The sequence below is a fragment of the Vipera ursinii genome (genome assembly GCF_947247035.1).
Source record: "Vipera ursinii genome assembly, chromosome: 2".
Taxonomy (NCBI): domain Eukaryota; kingdom Metazoa; phylum Chordata; class Lepidosauria; order Squamata; family Viperidae; genus Vipera; species Vipera ursinii.
Window position 1 is genome coordinate 228,386,626 of NC_139513.1, and position 20,742 is coordinate 228,407,367.

The window sequence follows — 20,742 nt, forward strand, 5'->3', positions numbered from 1 at the left end:
AGTTTCTAAATCAATGGAGTTTGTGTAAATGTTCAAGCTCTCAAAAACTGCTCTTTCCAGAAACTAAAGTTTCCTTATGAAACTGGGGATTACTTGGCCCCTAGCACTTTTTAGTGTAAGTTTGAATCAAACAATCCACTGTGCACAGTAAAAAACAGTATATAACAGTGTTTCAAGAAGCAATTTGAAGATTTAACTTGTATTGACTGGAAAAAAATGTTTTTAGAACTTTAGTGAAAACTGAGATTCTTGAGTTATTACAGGAGCAAATTCTATGGAGTAGATGTGAGCAATACAATTAGCAGACACAGTTTATTTACATAAGCAAATTTACCCTTGTGGACATTGTTGTTGTTGTTGTTAGCTGCAAAGTCGTGTCCGACCCATCGCGACCCTATGGACAACATTCCTCCAGGCCTTCCTGTCCTCTACCATCTTCTGGAGTCCATTTAAGCTCACGCCTACTGCTTCAGTGACTCCATCCAGCCACCTCATTCTCTTGTGGACATAACCCTAACCTTATAATAACCTGTGTCACAGATAATTTTGAACCAGCAATACTTTCTCTCAGCCTAACTAAAGTCACATAGAAGTTATGGGGGCGGAAATAACAGGAAGATGAATTATGTACATTGCCTGGTGCTCCTGAATTAAGGAGAGTATATAAGTGTAAAAAGCAAATAATTGTGAAGTATGAAATCTATGGGGAGTATTATTAATTGTATTTAATATATGTCCAATTTATATTAAGCCAATTTTGGGATATGCCCCCTGGTATGTCATTCAAAAGTCAAGTTGTGCATTCCTACACTGTAGAAAAACAAAAATCCTGCTTGTAGTCTAAATAGCAAATATCTTAATAATTGATCTGCAGCAAATTAAAAACATTTTTTGATGTACACTTTTCTAGATGTTTTTTCTAGCATAAGCTAAAGTAATTTATTCCTGTGCACTGATATACAGTAGTATAAAATTATAAGAAAGGACACTTTAGTATGGTTGTCAAGGTAAGAACAAGATTCCCGAAATGCTAATTCATGTGTCAAAAAAAGAGATGGATACTGAAACGCATACCTTGTGGGGGGTTTTCTATATCCTTCATTGAAGAATCCCACTTTTGAGGGTGAAGTTTCATTTTCCGAGCTTCTGGGTTGGGTTTCCGAACATTTTGTTACCAGGTAACTAGGTAACACCTTCATCGGCATTTAGGGGATGTCTGTGTCAGTGCTCTTCTATTTATAAGGGCGTCAGGTGTGGCTGTGTCAAGTGAGGGTCTTGTTATGAGTCATCAGAGAGAGGCTTGGGTCTTGTGATGGGGACGTCAGGGTCCTTGGAGGCTGTGAATTACGCTGCTGAAGATGTTACCTAGCCTGGTAATAAACATTTGGAAACCAACCCACAAGCTCAGAGAACGAACCTTCACCCTCAACCTACACCCAAGCTACAGATATTTGCCACTCTTGCAATCCCGCTTTTCTTTTGCAATTGCTTGCTCAAATCTTAGTTTTCTTTAGAACAGGGGTCCCCAACCTGTGAACCAGGCCATGGTTTCTTGGCCACCGGGCTGCATGAATAGCTGGCCAGCGCATGCACGTGCGCACACCCCACTCAGGCTAGCGCTGCCACATCGTGCAGGAGCTAGTGCTGCCACGAGCGAGTGTCGTGCAGGTACTAGCACCACCCTTAATGCTAGGCTGCATTAACAGAGGGATGACCTACAAGGTCCCTTCCCACTTATTATTATTATTATTATTATTATTATTATTATTATTATTATTATTATTATTATTATTATATATTTGAACATTAGTAATATGTAGCAGAAATCAGACAATAATAATAATAATAATAATAATAATAATAATAATAATAAGAAGAAGAAGAAGAAGAAGAAGAAGAAGAAGAAGAAGAAGTTGAAGGGACCTTGGAGGTCATCTAGTCCAACCCCCTGCTCAGGTAGGAAACCCTATACCATTCCAGGCAAATGGCTGTCCAGTCTCTTCTTAAAAACTTACAGTGTTGGAGCATTCACCACTTCTGGAGGCAGGTTGTTCCACTGGTTAATTGTTCTAACTGTCAGGAAGTTTCTCCTTAGTTCTAGGTTGCTTCTCTCCTTGACTAGTTTCCATCCGTTGTTTCTTGTCCTGCTTTCAGATGCTTTGGAGAATAGCTTGACTCCCTCTTCTATGCGGCAGCCCCTGAGATATTGGAACACTGCTATCATGTCACCCCTCACCCTTCTCTTCGTTAAACTACACATACACAATTCCAGCAACCGTTTCCTATATGTTTTAGCCTCCAGTCCCCCAATCATCTTTGTTGCTCTTCTTTGTACTCTTTCTAGAGTCGCGACATCTTTTTTACATCGTGGTGACCAAAACTGGATGCAGTATTCCAGGTGTGGCCTTACCAAGGCATTGTAAAGTGGTATTAGTACTTCACTTGATCTTGATTCTATCTCTCTGTTAATGCAGCCTAGCACTGTGTTGGCTTTTTTGGCAGCTGCAGCACACTGCTGGCTCATATTGAAGTGATTGTCTAGTAGGACTCCGAGATCCCTCTCACAGTTACTACTGTTGAGAAAGGTACCACCTATACTATACCTGTGCATTTGATTTTTCCTGTCTAAGTGTAGAACCTTACTTTTTTCACCATTGAATTTCATTTTGTTAGATAGAGCCCAGTGTTCGAGTCTGTCCAGATCCTCCTGTATTTTAAGCCTATCTTCTGGAGTATTGGTTCCTGCCAGCTTGGTGTCGTCTGCAAATTTGATGAGTTCCCCATCTATCCCCTCATCCAAATCATTAATGAAGATATTGAAGAGCACTGGGCCCAGAACAGAGCCCTGGGGCACCCCACTACACACTTCCTTCCATGTAGATGCAGCTCCATTGAGGACCACACGCTGAGTACGGCCTGTCAGCCAGCTACGAATCCATCTGGTGGTGATGCTATCTAACCCACATTTTTCTATCTTATCAAGTAGTAGTTGGTGATCTGCTTAATCAAATGCCTTACTGAAGTCCAAGTAAATTATATCTACAGCATTCCTCTGGTCCACTAATTTTGTTACTTGGTCAAAGAATGTGATAAGATTTGTCTGGCATGATCTGTTTTTGACAAACCCATGTTGACTTTCAGTGATGACTTTATTTGCATCTAGGTGTTCGCTGATTTGTTGTTTGATTATCTTTTCCAGAATCTTCCCAGGTATTGAGGTCAGGGTGATAGGTCTGTAGTTTCCAGGATCTATTTTTTTCCCTTTTTTGAAGATGGGAACTACATCACTACATCTCTTCCAGTCCTCTGGTAGTTCCCCAGTGCTCCAGGATCTTTGAAAAATATAGTTCAGTGGTTCTGAGATCACGTCTGCCAGTTCCTTGAGAACTTTGGGGTGTAATCCATCTGGTCCTGGTGATTTGAACTTGTCTAGGCTGGACAGGTGTTCACTTACCATTTTTTTTTGCCTATCTTGCGTTTCTATTCTGTTTTTTATGGCACTGGTTTTGGTAGGTTGGACTGTTTTCTCCCTTTGTGTAAAGACAGATGCAAAAAACGAGTTAAATAGTTCTGCTTTCTCCCTATTGCTTGTCACCTTCTTGCCACTTTCCCCCACTAATGGACCAATTATTTCCTTAACTTTTTTCTTGTTTTTTATATGTTGAAAGAAGCATTTTTTATTATTTTTGACTTTGGTTGCAAGCCTTAGTTCATTTTGAGCCTTAGCTTTCGTCACTTCATCTTCATTTCTATCTATATATCATCTATCAGAGAAGGATAAGCATCAGTTAACAATGTTAAGCATGAAAATTGCTTGTTATATATAGCAGTAATGGCTGAATAATTCTTTTCTTCAGTGTTTTGGTTAATTACCCCATAAGCTTTCCTCCCCATGACACTACCATATGCAAATTAGGTTTGCATAATTCCACTACCATACGTATTTTAATCAAAGTAAATAACTGACATAGTTTATGTTCAGGGTAGTTTTTTTCATAAATTGCAATCATTCTGCAAATTTCTACTAAATTCTCATTGATTGGGGACTTGCAAATTTAAAAAGGAGGATAAAATAAATACTGCATTTCTAGTTGCAAAAAACAGTCTCAAAAGCCAAAAGGAGGGAAAAAAAAGTAAGGTTAAAGAAAATTATAACGGAAACTGAAACAGAAGCAGCAATTATAATTTACTACCCAATACTCCTATAGCCTTGGTGGAGCAGTGGGCTAATGCCTCCTTAGTAACACCAGCTGCCTGCAATTAGTGCAGGTTCACATCCCACCAGGCTCAAGGTTGACTCAGCCTTCCATCCTTCCGAGGTAGGTAAAATGAGGACCCAGATTGTTGGGGGCAATTAAGCTGACTTTGTAATAATGCCGCTTGGGATGTGTGTGAAAGCCCTAATAAGCAGGCATATACATAGAATGAAGGCTACTGCTAAGCTTGTAAGCCGCCCTGAGTCTTCGGAGAAGGGCGGGATATAAATGGAATTAAAATTACATTAAATTAAAATTACATGTCATTACTGGTACATAGCAACCAGATAGATGGCGCTATGGTCAACTCTGCTTGATCTTGAAAGGTAAACAGGGTCAGTCCAGGGTAATACTTGAATGGGAGACACTAGGATATCCTCTAGGGCAGGGCTGTGGTACATTGGCACCTGGCAGGTGGTACGCGATCATCCTAGAAAAGCAATAGTGGGGGAGGGGAATGGCAGCACCACACAAGCCTAAGTGAGAGATGGCTGGAGCTGCAGGGCTGTCAGGGCTCAGCGGAAGTGCCAGGATCAGTGCCAGGCTCCAGCTGAAGCTCGGCGTTGATCCTGGTGCTTCTGCTGAGCCTAGAAGAAGCGCCGATCAGCTGGAATGTGCAGCATCACCAGGGTCTTTTGATTTACATTCAGATGCTTGGCAACTGATTCACATTTATGACGGTCACAATGTCCCAGGGTCATGTAAAGTGACCAAAACCTGCTGCAACCATCCAGCAGAGGGGGGGGGAGATAAAAACCAAATACTCCCACCCCACCCCCACTGTCAATCCTCAACTGAAATGCTCACAATTAAAACCTCGGACAGGAGGAAGAGCACCACTGGGCGGGCAGGCAGGTGTCTTGCTCGGCTGTGGCTTGGGGGGTACTTTTTTCAGTGCCATTGTAACTTTGAACAGTCACTAAGCAAACTGTTGTAAGTCGAGGACTACCTGTACTTCATCACTTTTTTCCTTTTTTTTTTTTTGGTCATCAAGTTTTTGACACCTTGCTAGGTGACTGGTGCTACTCGGATGTTGCCATATCCTAAGAGTGGTACAATGGGTGAAAAGGTTGAAGAGCCCTGCTCTAGGGCAGACATGTCAAACTTGTGACATCACGTGACATCACGCAACGTATTGGGATGGTTTTGCCATTGCCGGCAGTGAGGTGGGTGCAGCTTCTGCATGACGCGTCTGGCCCATGGGCCAGCAGTTTGACACCCCTGCTCTAGGGCATGAGGCAGTACCAGGAAATTGAAAATAATACTCATAAGCAATGATAACTAATTTCATATTTTTAATCAAGAACACTGTATCAGCATGTCTGTTAGCTGATCATTTTAATGAAATGTTCTTCATGTTACTAATGGGAACACTACAAAGTCAACATGATTTAGTGCAGGCATGTCAAAGTCATGATGTCACATGATGTCGCATGACTTATCACGACTTTTTCCCCATTGCTGGCAATAGGGTGGGTGCAGTTTTGGTGTGACGCATCCAGCCCATGGGCCGGCAGTTTAACATGCCTGATTTAGTGTATCTCCATACCACAATGTATGGAAAACTTTAGACTGGCAGATTAGCTGACTCACATGGATCTCTCTTGTGCCAGTGTGGTACCACTGCTAGAACCATTGGGGTTTGATCAGAGGTAGCCATAAAAATTGGCCCACTCAGGTAAGCAGCACTATTATGCATAGTTTAGAGTTTAGTTCTGGAGAAAGGCTTTCAATATGCCATGGTCAAATGTGTGAAATTCCAGAATTGGAAAGGGCCCAGCCTGTTGCTTGGGGCAGGAAGTCCACAACTTCCTCTGCAGTTCAGTCCAATTCTTTTATCAAACACCAGCCTTCCTGCAGCACAGCTATTGCTGACAACTAGATTTCCTCAGGCATTTTTAAATAGATTCTACATATGAAGAAATGTGTGTGTGTGTGTGTGTGTGTGTGTGTGTGTGTGTGTGCAGGCGTGCTCACTAGTTCCACGTATATCTACCTCACATTTATTGAATACAATGACTTTTTGCACTGAAGAATGGTTTCTATCTGTGACACCTCTCCATGTGATTTTGAGCTCTTTACTGCAGATGGTTGGCCTTAAGACATGAAGGATGCCACAGGAGCTGGGACAAAAGCGTTGGACTGGACTGCACAGATGAAAGTCTGTGCAAAGAAATACATAAGATTTACTTGTGAGAATTTCAGTTGAAATTGGTTTGGCCTTGAATTGATATTTTTTTAAATTGGATTTGAATCCATTTTATTATTGAATCATACATTCATACTGTACATCTACTGAAATTACATATTGTATTGTTTAATCTATATAACGTAATTAGCAGACTGAACAAAATAATGCTTTAGATTCTTTCCAGATAAAGGAAAAATTATATTTTATTACCAATGATAGCATCATAGCAAAATATTCCCTTCAGAGATTCCTTCCTTGCATAGCATATAAACTTATTTATATAGTGCATACCAGGCACTAAGGAATTGGGAAGAGGAACGATGTGCACGATATGAAGACAAACAGCGCAAGCATTCACAGAGTGCCTCATTGTATCAAAATCAAGATTGCACCAACACACAACCATCCTGCAATGTAGAACACAGGGAAGGAGAGCAACAACCATTTAGGACCTCTGGTATGAGAACACGAGCAATGACTAGAGCTATGGCTACAACACATGGAACTATCAGCAATTCACTTTTAACAACATACCCAGAGACAACTACATCCCCCAAAAACGGATGCGTGACAACTCAAAGAAATACGGCCGACCTCAACAAACAGATCAGTGACGCGCTCCATGAGCACAGTGCAGACACCAACAGTATAAACGCGATCTCCTCAACCCAGCGTTTCCATCTTGATGACGTTGGCAGTTAGCCAACGAAAGCTTGATCTTTTAGCAATAAAAACTGTTTCAGTTTTTCTTATTTTATCCCAGTGTTCATTTAGTTTGTTAATTTTAACATGCCTGGGATTCGCATTTTTAATCTTATCAAGGAATAAACTTATTTATAAAAATAATCATGATATATACAAAATAAAGCTATCATCCAACCAAAAGCATAAACCCAACTGAGTTACAGTAAGTGCTATACTCCCTGGAATTGTTTGAGGAGCTCATAGGTTTGTGATTCCCCCCCCCCCCCGGTTGCTTGTGAAGGCCCAGATATGCTGCAGAAGGGAAGAACTGACACTTGGTGAAGTCAAGGATCAGGAAATCAGAAACATTTCAGTATATCTGAAGGTTTTGTGGGATCCTAAACCCCCTCTGAGTCCTCTCCTCCCTAAGTCCCCTCTCCATGATAGTCAGCAGAGCTTTGGATATGTATGTTTGAATAATCAGCATGGATCCTCCAGCCTGCACTGAAGATTGATGTGCTGATAATATGTTTTAATCACTTTCTCTAAAATCTGTGGGTCTTTAAAGTTCTTAATTTTGGATAGATCATGTCTCATAGTTAAATCATCACAACATTCTGTGGCCACTAGTCAACAGCGAACAAAGTTCCAACCACACAAATTTGTGATTGCGGTTAATGTGAGAAGGGGATTATTTTTTCTTTAGTTAAACCATTAGAGAAGGGCTTTTTAAGGAGATTACCTCTATGTCTACCATAATGAATATACAACTTTTATTTCTTTTTTAAAAAACGGAGATAATTTTTTGTTGATTTTTCCTAGAATATTAGACCTAGAATAATTTACTTTCATTATTAGATCTATACATTTCAATAGAAATGTTAAAATATGTATTAGTTAACATGCATACACAATCATAGTTGATAGTCTATTACATTTTTAACAAGGCATTTATTGTGCATATCTTCTTAACCATCAAAATCTGATAGTGAATTGGACTGATTTCACATTTTGTTCAAATAGTTAATGAGGGGAAATTGTTGTGGTTTTTTTGCAGAAAACATCAATAATTTATAGCTGATCACATGAAATTAGGTATGCATAAGTGGTTTAAAAACATGAGCTTAGATGCATGTAGCTTAACCATAGATGAATCATAAAGTTGTAGATCTAAGTACACTTAGTAGCAATGGTGTGATTCAGATACGTGAACAACTGGTTCTCTGTGTGAATGCCTCTTCCGGAAGTCCATTCTGGGCCTGGGAAACAAAAAAATTAGCCACCGGTTCTGCCAAAGTGGTGCAAACCAGCTGAATCCCATCACTGCTTAATAGGCAATAAATATGCTGAAGTCAGTGGGATTTGCTCTAGAGACGAGATGCACAGGATCAAACCATAAAAACCTTAAGATATAATGCTCAAAATCATTTCTATTTTGAAGCTATGGAAAGTTCTCTTTTGTGGGTGTACAGTAGAAGTATGTACATCTTGTATGCACATGTGGTTGTGTGGTGTTTATTTCACACACACATACATATAACTTTACTACGGTAAATTTCCCAACAACAATAACAACCAAGAAGACAAATGAGCAAAAAGGAAAAGAATTGAAAAAAGAAAAGTCAAGAAAAAAGCAAGACAAAAGAGCAAAAAGAAAAAGAATAGAAAAAGAAAGACTTCCAACTTTCTTTGGTACTGAGATAGATAAAATACATCAAACTCTTACGCTAAAGTTCACAATAATGTACATTATTTCTATAATCCCATACCATTCTAATCATTAAATCTCAAATTCAAAATTTCAGCAGCTAATGTTGATCACTAAGAACTGCCAGTTAAACTAAACTTACGATGCAGAGATAAGTGCAGAGGAAGCTGTTCCCCCCTATTAATTAATCTGAAAGCCAAAGGATAACATAAAATTTGAAACTATTATTCCACTAAAACTGGTTATATAAAATGCACAATGCTATGCTAATTGTGGTTTGAGAGAACATTTTTTTTGTATTTATAGGTAGTCTTCAACTTTCAACCATAATTACCGGTAAGTCTGCAATTTCAATTGTACATTGTGACAGTCGTAAAGCAGGTCATCATGTAAGAACATCTAATTTTATTACTTTTTTGTGGTGGTTATTACCAAACCCATTTTTCACTACAGGTCATTTTTTGCCAGAAACCAAAAATAACTGACATTTCCCAGGGGGGAAAAAAGTTGTAAATTACATTCATGTGACTTCAGGAGGCTGCAAATGGCCTTAAATAAAGGCCAGTTGCCACTTGCCCAAACTGAGTTCACATGACTCTGGGGGAAGGCTTAGATGTCAGAACTTCAAACTTTAGAGTTCTGTTGTAACTGAAAAATCACTAATGTCTGTTGTAAGTTAAGGACTATTTGTAAATTCCATAAATATGGCCTGTTTAAATTTTTATACAGAGCTTCTCTCAAAATGAACTAGCAATATAAATGTAAGAATTCATCACAGTCTGCATTCTCAGAGCCATTTGTTCAACTGATCAAAGATGGTATTATAGTAGACAACAAAATGCAGCTGATTTTATAACCTAAAATACAGCTTTGGGATATTTAACCTATATATAAAACCAGAGGAGAGCTCAAAATCGACACCAAAGCACATATATTTTCTTAGGATGATTTACCTGAAGATACATCAGTTCCTTCTCCAGCCATATAACCCCCTTTGATTATAACACTACTTATTTTACTCAAGCCAATGCAAGCTGGCCCTTTCCACGGATTCACTGTGGTCCTAGGAGATGACAGAATGAGAAGAGTAAACAATATCTATTCATAAGTGGTAGTGAAGGGAATTTGACTCTGTCATCATCCTCCCACATTCAGTTGCCATCCGTTCTGAATTAAAACAGAGTTGAGAAACAATGCAAAGCTGATTGTAAACTTTGTAAAGGCATGTTGATTTGCATGATAATTGCAGTTTTCCAAATAGTCTTGAGTAGGACTCAAGTAGCCCTCAGGGGATGCATTTTGGCTTTAATGATAATTGAAGTATTAATTACAGGACTGTTTTTGATTATACACTATTAATACAGTATGTAACAAGATATATTGTTCAGGGACAGCTCTCGTGGCAATACTGCAAATAACTCCACCCTTCAAAATGCTTGTTTCTTAGCAAAAACATTTTAGCAATACTTATGGATGAATAAACTGCCTTTGCAATAACATCTATGTAATTGACCCTCTCTTGTTGTGGGTGGTGATATCTAAACATCTATCGAGATCCATGTTGAGGATTCAAAACAGGAATGCGATTTAAAATACAAATCTTAATATTTGTTAACTTTGGTGGGGCCCTGTATTGGCAGGTCTTTTTACACACATAAATAACACCCGCCATATACCAGATGGGTGGAAGATGGCAATAGTTGTCCCCATATATAAAAAAGGGAATAAAAAGGATCCTAGTAATTACAGACCCATCAGCCTGATTGACATTGTAGCAAAAATATATGCTAGGTACCTTTTGAACAGAATTGAAATCTGGGTAGAGGAAAACAACATCGTCACAGAAGAACAAGCAGGTTTTAGACAAAACAGATCTACTATTGATAACTGCTTTGTCTTGAACCATCTAATTGCCAAATATGCTATAAGAGGAGACCCCTGTTTGCTGCTTTCATAGACCTTACAGCAGCATTTGATATGGTAAATAGAAAAGTACTATGGAGTAAATTGACATCTCTTAAAATAGAACCCAGACTCCTGGCTTTGATTAAAGCCCTTTACACAAGTACCTGTTTGAGGATGCAGTATAGGGTTAATGGGGCCCTGACTAACAGGATTTCCACAAATAAAGGGATAAGGCAAGGATGTATCCTGGCCCCATTATTATTTAATTTATACATCAATGACTTGCCAGGGTTAATGAAGGATACCATGGTACACATGCCAATGATCCTAAATACTTACTGTGACAGCTTGCTTTATGCTGATGATATGATTTTATTATCATACAAGTAGGATTACGTAGGCTATTAAGAAGATTCAGCTCTTATTGCCAGGATAACTCCCTAATCTTTAGCAAATCTAAATAAAAAATAATGCTGTTTGGAAAAAACCATCAGAGACATAAGTGGCAATTAGATGGTGAACCAATTGAACAGGTTAACACCTTTGTATATTTGGGCATAACTTTTTCCAAGACTGGATCTTGGGCCTGCCATCATCAATGGAATACATTTAGAGCAAAAGCCTGTTTGAATTTACTGCTCAAACTAAAGAACCATAGTTACCCAGGGTCCCTAGCCCCATTAATCAAGGTTTCTAAGGCTAAGGTTACCACAATGTTCTTGTACGGAGCAGAAATTTGGAGTCTTTACTCAACCACAGTCCTAGAACAAACACAGTCCCAGCGTTTGAGATGTATTTTGGGTGTAGATCCAAGAACATCTGCTGCAGCAGTTAGAGCTGAATTGGGAATTCATACAATTCATGCATTATCTAAAATTAGAGCTTATAACTACTGGTGCAAAGTTAATGAAATGCAGACTGATAGACTATTACAATTTCATTTTAGATAGTATTTTATTACCATTCCATTTTAAATCATATTTCATTCTAATTCCATTTTAAATTGTATTTTATCTAATTCCATTTTAAATTGTATTTTATCAAATTCCATTTTAAATTGCTTATATCAAATTTTAGTAACAATTTGTTGCTGGAACTTTGCACTTCGATATGGCCCAAGTGCTAATCAATAAAGACTTAAAGACTTATGGGACTTACTAAATAAATAGAAGTAGGCTTTCTGGTGACCAAGATAAAAACAACTCAACTCTTAATAACTGTAAAATCTCAGGTGCCCCGCTGAAAGCCACTCCAGCCTAGGAATTGATGGCTGCTCCTCACTTTATCGCCTTGGTTGCACACAAAACTTTAAATGGAAATTCAAGCTTAGCTTAAGCAACAACATGAACACAAAAAATGAAAATAAAGAAATATGATGCTAACATAAAAATTAGAAGGCAGGATTTAAGAAAACAAACATTTAAAAACTTCAGTCCAGGAGTTAAAATACTAAGCAGAAATTAAAAACAAATGATAAACAAGACATAGATCCTAAACTGAATAGAAAGCCATTGCCGAAAGCTGATAACATGATTTGTATGGTGTCAAAGAATATAGGCATCGGAAGGGATGGCAAGAGGCAGCAAGTGATGAGATACATGCCATGATGGTTTTGTGTAAATTATGTTTTTTATTCTATTTATTTATATAAGTGTTCATATCACCCTATTTTCCAAGGACTTGGAATGATTTAAAGTACAGAGTAATACAGATATATTAATCACTAATCGTACAATCCTGGTAATATCTTTTGTCCACATATAAATATGATATTTTGTATCATTTTTTTCTTTTCTCCTTGCTTGCTTTTTTTCTTTTAAAAAATAATAAGAATTTAAGAAGACAGAATAGGAAACAGAACAATAATGTGCTTGCATTATGATGTGATTCATAACATAATTACATAATCACATTTTTTGTAAGATGAGATTAAGATGCAAGTGTGGTTTAAGCCAATGCTTTTTCCAAGGAATACAATTTTAACATTCTAATGTTATTTTAAAGTCTAAAAATTTAGTTTAAAGATTTAAACTTATGTTTTAAAAACTATAACTTGCTCTGTGAAATGGGTAGTCTCCAAATTTGATATATAAATAAATAAGAAACCTTTATTGTCAAAAGTTTGATATAAATAATAAAAGAAGTTCTGAGAGATATTCAGAGTAAATACACATGATATGATTAGAACAGGAGTCTTCAAACTTGGCCCTTTTATGACTTGTGCTTGGCTGAGGAATTCTGGGCGTTGAAGTCCACAAGTCATAAAAGGGCCAAGTTTGAAGACCCCTGGATTAGAAGCACAAAACATAAAGTAAGGTAAGACGAGTTAGTAAATTAATGAATTAATTAGCTAATTTGTATATTTGTTACAATTTCATAAATGGGAAAATAAAATTCTAAAATAAGATTCCATTTATTAAAATGGAGGCAAGCCTTTCCCCCTGCCCAAACATTCATGGTTTATATGCTGGCTTCCTGCTTCTTTATGATGTATATGGTAGTTTTCCCAGGAGATGAACAATATATTCTGAATGGTATATCAATGGAGAAAACTGCAAACATAGACGCTCTAGGTCACTTCTATTCAGCATGATTATTAATGATTAATAATAATAATATTAATGACCTTATATGCCATTGTGTATACCTAAATCTATGGAAAGCTATGTTGCTACAACAAGATGATAGCACTGTATGATTTTTAAGCTTATTATAATATATTCTTATGAACAAGTTATGCTTGTTGTTACTGCAAGATTTGATTAAATAAATATGCTTATTAAATAACTTAATATAATGCTATTAATTCCTAACAATAAGTTCCAATCCATCAAATGATTCCTTGGTCACCATGCTTTGAAATTAACTAGCATTTTTCAAAATGTGTAAGCTTTCTCCTTAATATAGGAATGCTATTCTATGACTGTTAGATACAATAATTAGCAGTAAATGTTGATTTGATGCTATGATAGCTGTGAATATTAATACCAGTATAGGAATCAAACTATGTTTTACTTTGTATGGTGCCAATGTTTCAGAATATTATCCTATCATTTTATCATGTGTCTTAGCTTTACTTAATCCATGTTTTATTGCTATCCATATATGTTCTCATATGTAGTCATCCCTCTCCCCATATGTATGTACGTATTAGGCTATGGGAGAACTTTTTGAACTTTTGTTTTTTTCATGAATGCTTCTACATAATTAAGAATTTTTTAAAATTAGGAATGGTCCTAATTTGCAATTTAAACAGTGAAAAAAAGCACAAAATTTACAGGGGCCAAAACAGGGCAACTGCAGTTAACAGTGCCAAATCAACATCTGTGAGGGCTCCAAATAACATTAGTATCTCACTGAAAATTGAGGTTTCCCTTTTTTGAAGAAATACTCTGGCATTTATATATTAAAAGAGCCAAGAAATAAATAATCTCGGGGCACTTCCATAACAAGCAACCTTTTTCCACTTCACAATCTCTCATAACCCACTTTGAAGCCAAACTTTTGATTATCTTCCCTTCTGCCAGCTTCAAAATACTGAGGACAGCCAGGCCATCAGGAGCCAGTTATTGTTGGGGGTTTTCCGTTGTTTTTTTGCATAGCTAGCCATTTGTCCCTCCCCAAAAAAAGTTGTTACGGGTAGAAATCACGCATAGCTTTTTTTCTATTTTAAAAAATATCTTCCTCTGGTGATCTTCAAAGGATAGTATGGTGGTTCAAACCATCATTGTAGACTGGACTCTAACTTTTTTGTGGTGGGTGGGAATGAAGAAATAAGACCAGGAACAGGAAGAAGCAAAAGTTCAACGAGTTCACTTTTCTTCAACAGGAAAAACGAAGCCCAGCAGGGTTTTCTATTATTGTTGTTATTTTACAGGGACTATGAAACTAACTAGAAGGATTAGAACTGCCCGGCTTACTAATACATTTACTTGCATTCCTTTCCTATCTTAATTATGGGAAAGCAGATGCTGACCCAGAACTTACCAGCTTTAGAGAAACAAGGTGAAACAAGAACAAAGCCAGAAAAAAAAGAGACACAAGCTGTGTAAAACATGAGTTTGTCTTTGTCCTAGTTTCAGGAAAACTGCAGAGTCCGGAAAATATTGACTCATATCTTAGAAGATGCTGGCAGTTCCACAACCAATGAATGGTGTGTGAAGAGAGGATCTTATATATTTTCTTATAATATGCAATTCAGAGCTCCTTTGAAATGCTCCAAGACCCCAGCCTAGGTAGGACTACGGCATCCACCAGATGGCAGCATCACGTTAGTTCTCTTTCCTGCACCCATCTGACTGCTGCTTTTGCAGCCCAAATGGAAGGAAGGAAGGGACAGCATTGTTGCATGGAAGCTAAGATCTTTAGCCTTTAATACAGGGGTCTTCAATTCAACTCTCAGAATTCCTCAGCCAGCGTGCCTGGCTGAGGAATTCTGGGAATTGAAGTCCACAAGTCATAAAAGAGCCAAGTTTGAAGACCCCTGCTTTAATACATAAATATGTAGAAGACAAAAGAGATCGAACCACACTATGAAATCACAGGTGAGGCACATTAATGGCAAAATAATTTAGAATTCAAAAATGCATAATTTTCCTTATTGTAAATCTACTCCTGATATAATATTACACAGAGTCATTACCTGCATCCTGCTACTATTCTGGCAGTAGCAGCCACCTCCTGTTAATTTCAGAGTGCTCTGAATAACACTAAGTGGTCAGAGAACCAAGGTTAACTCTACCAGGAGTCTTTCCTGCACAGACAGGTTTTAGGGAAAATAAAAGAGATTTGTGCACAAGGAGATCCTAGAGAGGATCGTGTTCAGATGAGAAGCCAAAACTGTCCCCATCTTCAAGACTCAGGCACATCAAACAGAGGAACGTTTTCTTCTCCAACTTCCATGGAAGTTAAGAACTTTTCATGGTCATGTTGATGCTTTTGAAAAAGAAAAGGGAAAGAGTCAGTACAATGGATTGTTGTTACATATATATCCTGGACTTCCTCTAAGGAGCAAAGGGCAGAATACACATAGAGCTAGCTCTAGTGACATCCTATCTGGTTACTGTCCAGGCCCAGACATTACACATGATAAAAGCTGAGCCATCTCAAATATCACTTGAACGTTTACCCCGTGTCATGTAGAGTTTATAGATGACCACTAGAGCTCCTTAAATTGTAGCAGAAATATACTGGAAGGTAGTGCAGATTGTTAAGCCAGGGGTCCCCAACCCCTGGGCCATGGACTGGTACCAGTCCACAGCCCTTTAGGAAACGGGCCTTGCAAGCAAATGAAGCATCATCTGTGCATGCCTGGGATCTAGGTAGGGTGCAAAACACATACACACAAACACAGTCCATGGAAACATTGTTTTCCACAGAACTGGTCCCTGGTGCCCCAAAGGTTGGGGACTGCTGTGTTAAGCAGTAGCTTTATGTGGGTATGGCCCAAACACTATCCTGCCTCACTGCATTCTGGACCAGCTACAGCTTCTGAATGGTCTTAAAGAGCAGCCCCATGTAGACTGCATTGTAATGGTCCAAAAAAATATGACTAAAGTATGAGTGACCATGAGCAAAGCCTCTTTCTAGGAATGGGCGTAAATGGCCCATACGATGCATTTGTGCACTGCTACACTTACACCTTGAGAAGTAAGACCAAGACCAGAAAAACTCCTAAATTGTGCACCGGCTCTGATGAAGTGCAAACACTTCCGCAGACAGAATTGGAAAACCTCTGGTCTGGGGACCCTAAAACTCATGGCCACTTGGTCTTGCTAGGATTCATCTGGAGCCTACTCTTCCCGATCCAGATCCCACAATTTCCAGGGAATGGGAAAGAGCCTTGGCAGCTTCATTTGGGCAGCACAGTGTAAAACATGTACAGCTGAGTATTATCAACATACTGGTGGTACTTAGCCTCGTGCCAATGAATGATGTTACCCAGCTACAGGTAAATATTAAACAGGAATGGGGAGAGAGTCGAGTTCTGAGGCACTCTGCAATGTGGAGGTCTAGGGCTGGACCTCTCTTCCTTCACCAACAGTGACAGGAACTGACCTTGAAGGAAGGAAAACCAGTGACTCTCACTCCCAACCTCCTAAGCAGATCCAGAAGGATATTCCAATCAATGGTATTGAAAGCTGCTAAGAGGTCAAGAAGGATCAGGACAGATGCACTACCCATATCCTGGGCCTGCCAGAATTAAGCCTGCCAGGTTATCCACAATTAACAATCCATGCCACGTCAGTAGTATAACCTGACCTGAAACCTGGCTACAAAGAAGAGAAAGTTGTAAAACTCAAAATTGTCCAGCCCTGTTGGATCTAGTGATGGCATCTTAGAGATGGAATGAAACTGTTTCTTTTGAAATAGATGGAACTGTCCCTTTCTTAAAGAAGCATTCACCACCACATGGATCCAACCACACATGTCATCTCCCAGGAGGTCATAACAAACCAGGTGAGATAGGTAACTAAAGACAAAAGTCCTGTTGGAACCACAATTTTCTCAGGACTGAGCACCTCAACTCTTCCCGTGTACTGTGGAAGCCTTGGGGCTCTCTGAGCTTGGTTGTTTGCTTACAGACATTTCATTACCTGAGTTTTGCTTCCTGTTTATATACAATAGTTTGCTCCGCCAACTATAGAGGTGTACACCAACTAGAGGTGTATTTTTGTCCTTGGTGGTTCTCTGCTTGATTGTTTGTCTGGTGCTTATTGAGGTGTTGGCTATCAGAGAGAATGGTCTTTGGTCTTTTTGTTAGCATTTTTTTGTCCCTTTTGAATGGTATGTAAATATAGTTTATCTCTATGTGTCTATTGATGATCATATTTACACACCATTCAAAAGAGACCCAAACCCCACACACAAACAGAAAGACCAAAACCCCACACTCACTAATACTGATGATGTTACCTACTCAGCTAATGAAACATGTGTAAGAAAATAACCAAGCTCAGAGAGAATCAAGAATTCACTGTTCAACCCTAAGCTACATATATGCTTTTCTATTCTTTCCATATAGTCAAGCAAGATTGTATCTCAACCAATTCCAGGGGATCTGCTAGCCAAAGTCCAATTCAAGCAGTCCCAAGCGATCATTTTCAAATAGGCTGGCTGACCGGCCATACTCAGTGGGTGGTCCTCAATGGAACTGCATCTACATGGAGGGAAGTGTGTAGTGGGGTGCCCCAGGGCTCTGTTCTGGGCCCAGTGCTCTTCAACATCTTCATCAATGATTTGGAGGAGGGGATAGATGGGGAACTCATCAAATTTGCAGATGACACCAAGCTGGCAGGAATAGCCAGTACTCCAGAAGATAGGCTTAAGATACAGGAGGATCTGGACAGACTAACACTGGGTGCTATCTAACAAAATAAAATTCAGTGGTGAAAAAAGTAAGGTTCTACATTTAGGCAAGAAAAAACAAATGGACAGGTATAGTATAGGTGGTACCTTTCTCAATAGCAATAACTGTGAGATCTCTGTGAGCCAGCAGTGTGCTGCAGCTGCCAAAAGAGCCAACACAGTGCTAGGCATAACAGAGGGATCGAATCAAGATCACATGAAGTGTTAATTCCACTTTACAATGCCTTGGTAAGGCCACACCTGGAATACTGCATCCAGTTTTGGTCACCATGATGTACAAAAGATGTTGAGACTCTAGAAAGAGTACAGAGAAGAGCAACAAAGATGATTAAGGGACTGGAGGCTAAAACATATAAAGAACGGTTGCTGGAATTGGGTATATCTAGTTTAATGAAGAGACGGACGAGGGGGGACATGATAGCAGTGTTCCAATATCTCAAGGAGAAGAGGGAGTCAAGGCCAAGCTATTCTCCGAAGTACCTGAAGGCAGGACAAGAAGCAGTGGATGGAAGCTAACCAAAGAGAGAAGCAACCTAGAACTAAGGAGAAACATCCTGACAGTTAGAACAATTAATCAGTGGAACAACCTGTCTCCAGAAGTTGTAAATGCTCCAACATTGGAAGTTTTTAAGAAGAGACTGGACAACCATTTGTTTGAAATGGTATAGGGTTTCCTGCCTGAGCAGGGGGTTGGACTAGTCACTAGAACATAGGTCCCCAACCTTTTGGGCACCAGGGACCAGTTCCATGGAGAAAGGTTTTTCCATGGACCGGAGAATGCGTGGATTGGTGTGCTGCCTGCATCCTATGGATGGGCCTTTGCTTGTTTGTGAGGACTGGTTGCTGGCATGCCGCTTCCCGGTACCGATCCATGGACTGGGAGTTTGGGACCCCTGGACTCAAAGGTTCTTTCCAACTCTATTATTGTCATTGTTATTATTGTTATTGTTATTGATGCCTGGAAAAGTCCTTACAGCAACTATTTCCCTGGCTCATCTTACCTAGGAAGGACCATGTCATCCTAAATAAGTCTTGCTATCCACAGGCACAATAAGAATGGAAAAATAAGCAAGGCAGACCTGAATTTTATTTGCATCTTACAGTCATCTTATTATTCTTTCTTATTTGCATAAAGAAGAGTTAGGTAACATATTCTGAACCAAGGAAAAGTCACCTTTGTTCAGAAGATTGCATTCCAAAAAGTGGTCAGCAATAAATCAAAGAAGGGAAGGAAGGCTGGGAGAAAAACTGAATCTGACATAATTACATGTAATGAAAATTTAATTCATGTACATGTATTCTTTTGTATTTAACTATATTAACATTTTATCTCGTTATAATTATGTTTTTGCAGAAATTTGAGGTAACTGAATATTTAGAATCACATCCAGGGCTTTGGGGAGCAGAGGTTCTGTGGGTCTAGCACAGAGGGCAAGACTTGCATTAACTAGCTTAACTCTAGGGCACTGATAGAAACTATCAATCAAATCCGAAAAGCCTGTAGTTCATAATTCTAACAAGAATCTCATCACTCTTATTTCTCTTCCATACAGAACTGGCTTTATGCCCAGCCCAATATGATCTAAGAATCTTCCTGTTTCTGAGGTACAAAATCAAGGTCTTAGTGATGGTTTTTAAGTCCCTACATGGCATGGGTCCGGAATACCTCGGGGACCACCTGCTGCCGGCGTCAACCCCCCTCCGCCCTGTGCGTTCCCACAGAGAGGGCCTCCTCAGGGTGCCTCCAGTCAGAGAATGCCGGCTGGTGGCCCCCAGGGGGAGGGCCTTCTCTGTGGGCGCCCCGGCCTTATGGAATGAACTGCCGGTGGAGCTCCGGATGGCACCGGATCTCCGCTCCTTCCGGCGCGGGTTAAAGACCCACCTGTTTGAACAAGCTGGCCTGGCCTGATGGGGAGTTAATTTGGGTTTTTAAATATTTGTATATTTTACTGTTTTATCTTGGGCATTAATTTAATTCTATTTTAACTTTTGTAGTTTTGTACTTTTATTATCTGCCCTGTTCACCGCCCTGAGTCCCTAGGGAGAAGGGCGGTATAAAAATTTAATAAAACAAAACAAACAAAACAAACTGAAACTTGAGTTTTTCTTTGTAACTCAATACCTGTCCTACCCCATTCCCCATTTATATTATACACAGGGACATGGAATGACACACTGTGGAGCAAACATTTATAAAACAGCTTTCTTCCTCTAGTCTAGTAGTAGTTACCATTATTGCATTTTTATTCATGGATTAATCCAAAGTATAATGCTATGCAATACCATAACTTGTAAGGAAAAAATTATTACCAATAATAGCCAGCACATTTTGATCCTCTTTTATTTGAAGGTCCCATTTTCAACTCAATAAAAGAAAAGCAACTTCATCAAAAATTAAATGGATATTCTATCATTATAGTCTTTCAAGCTTTTTATAATTTATAGGCCCAATCAAGATATTAATGAAGGTATTGTCATAATTAACTTTCATGACCAACCAACGCTGGACTTGATCCTGGATACCTCCTAGTTCCTTTGCAAAATAGGGCTGAATTCAAAATTTACCAGTAGAAAAGAGTAACTGAAAACAATAGCACTTAATGTATCATGCTTAAGTCTAATTATAAATA

The 20,742-nt window shown here is 38.9% G+C and overlaps 1 protein-coding gene across 1 annotated transcript in view; it reads right to left on the reverse strand.

Annotated features, from left to right (window-relative positions):
• Positions 1-15,651: 15,651 nt before the first annotated feature.
• PRUNE2 (prune homolog 2 with BCH domain) overlaps positions 15,652-20,742 on the reverse strand; it is a gene marked incomplete at both ends in the record, with an annotated part of 127,073 nt that continues 121,982 nt past the window's right edge. Inside the window, one exon of the mRNA XM_083354623.1 lies at positions 15,652-15,679. Coding sequence (XP_083210749.1) covers positions 15,652-15,679 — 28 coding nt within the window. The remainder of the gene's footprint in view (positions 15,680-20,742) is intronic.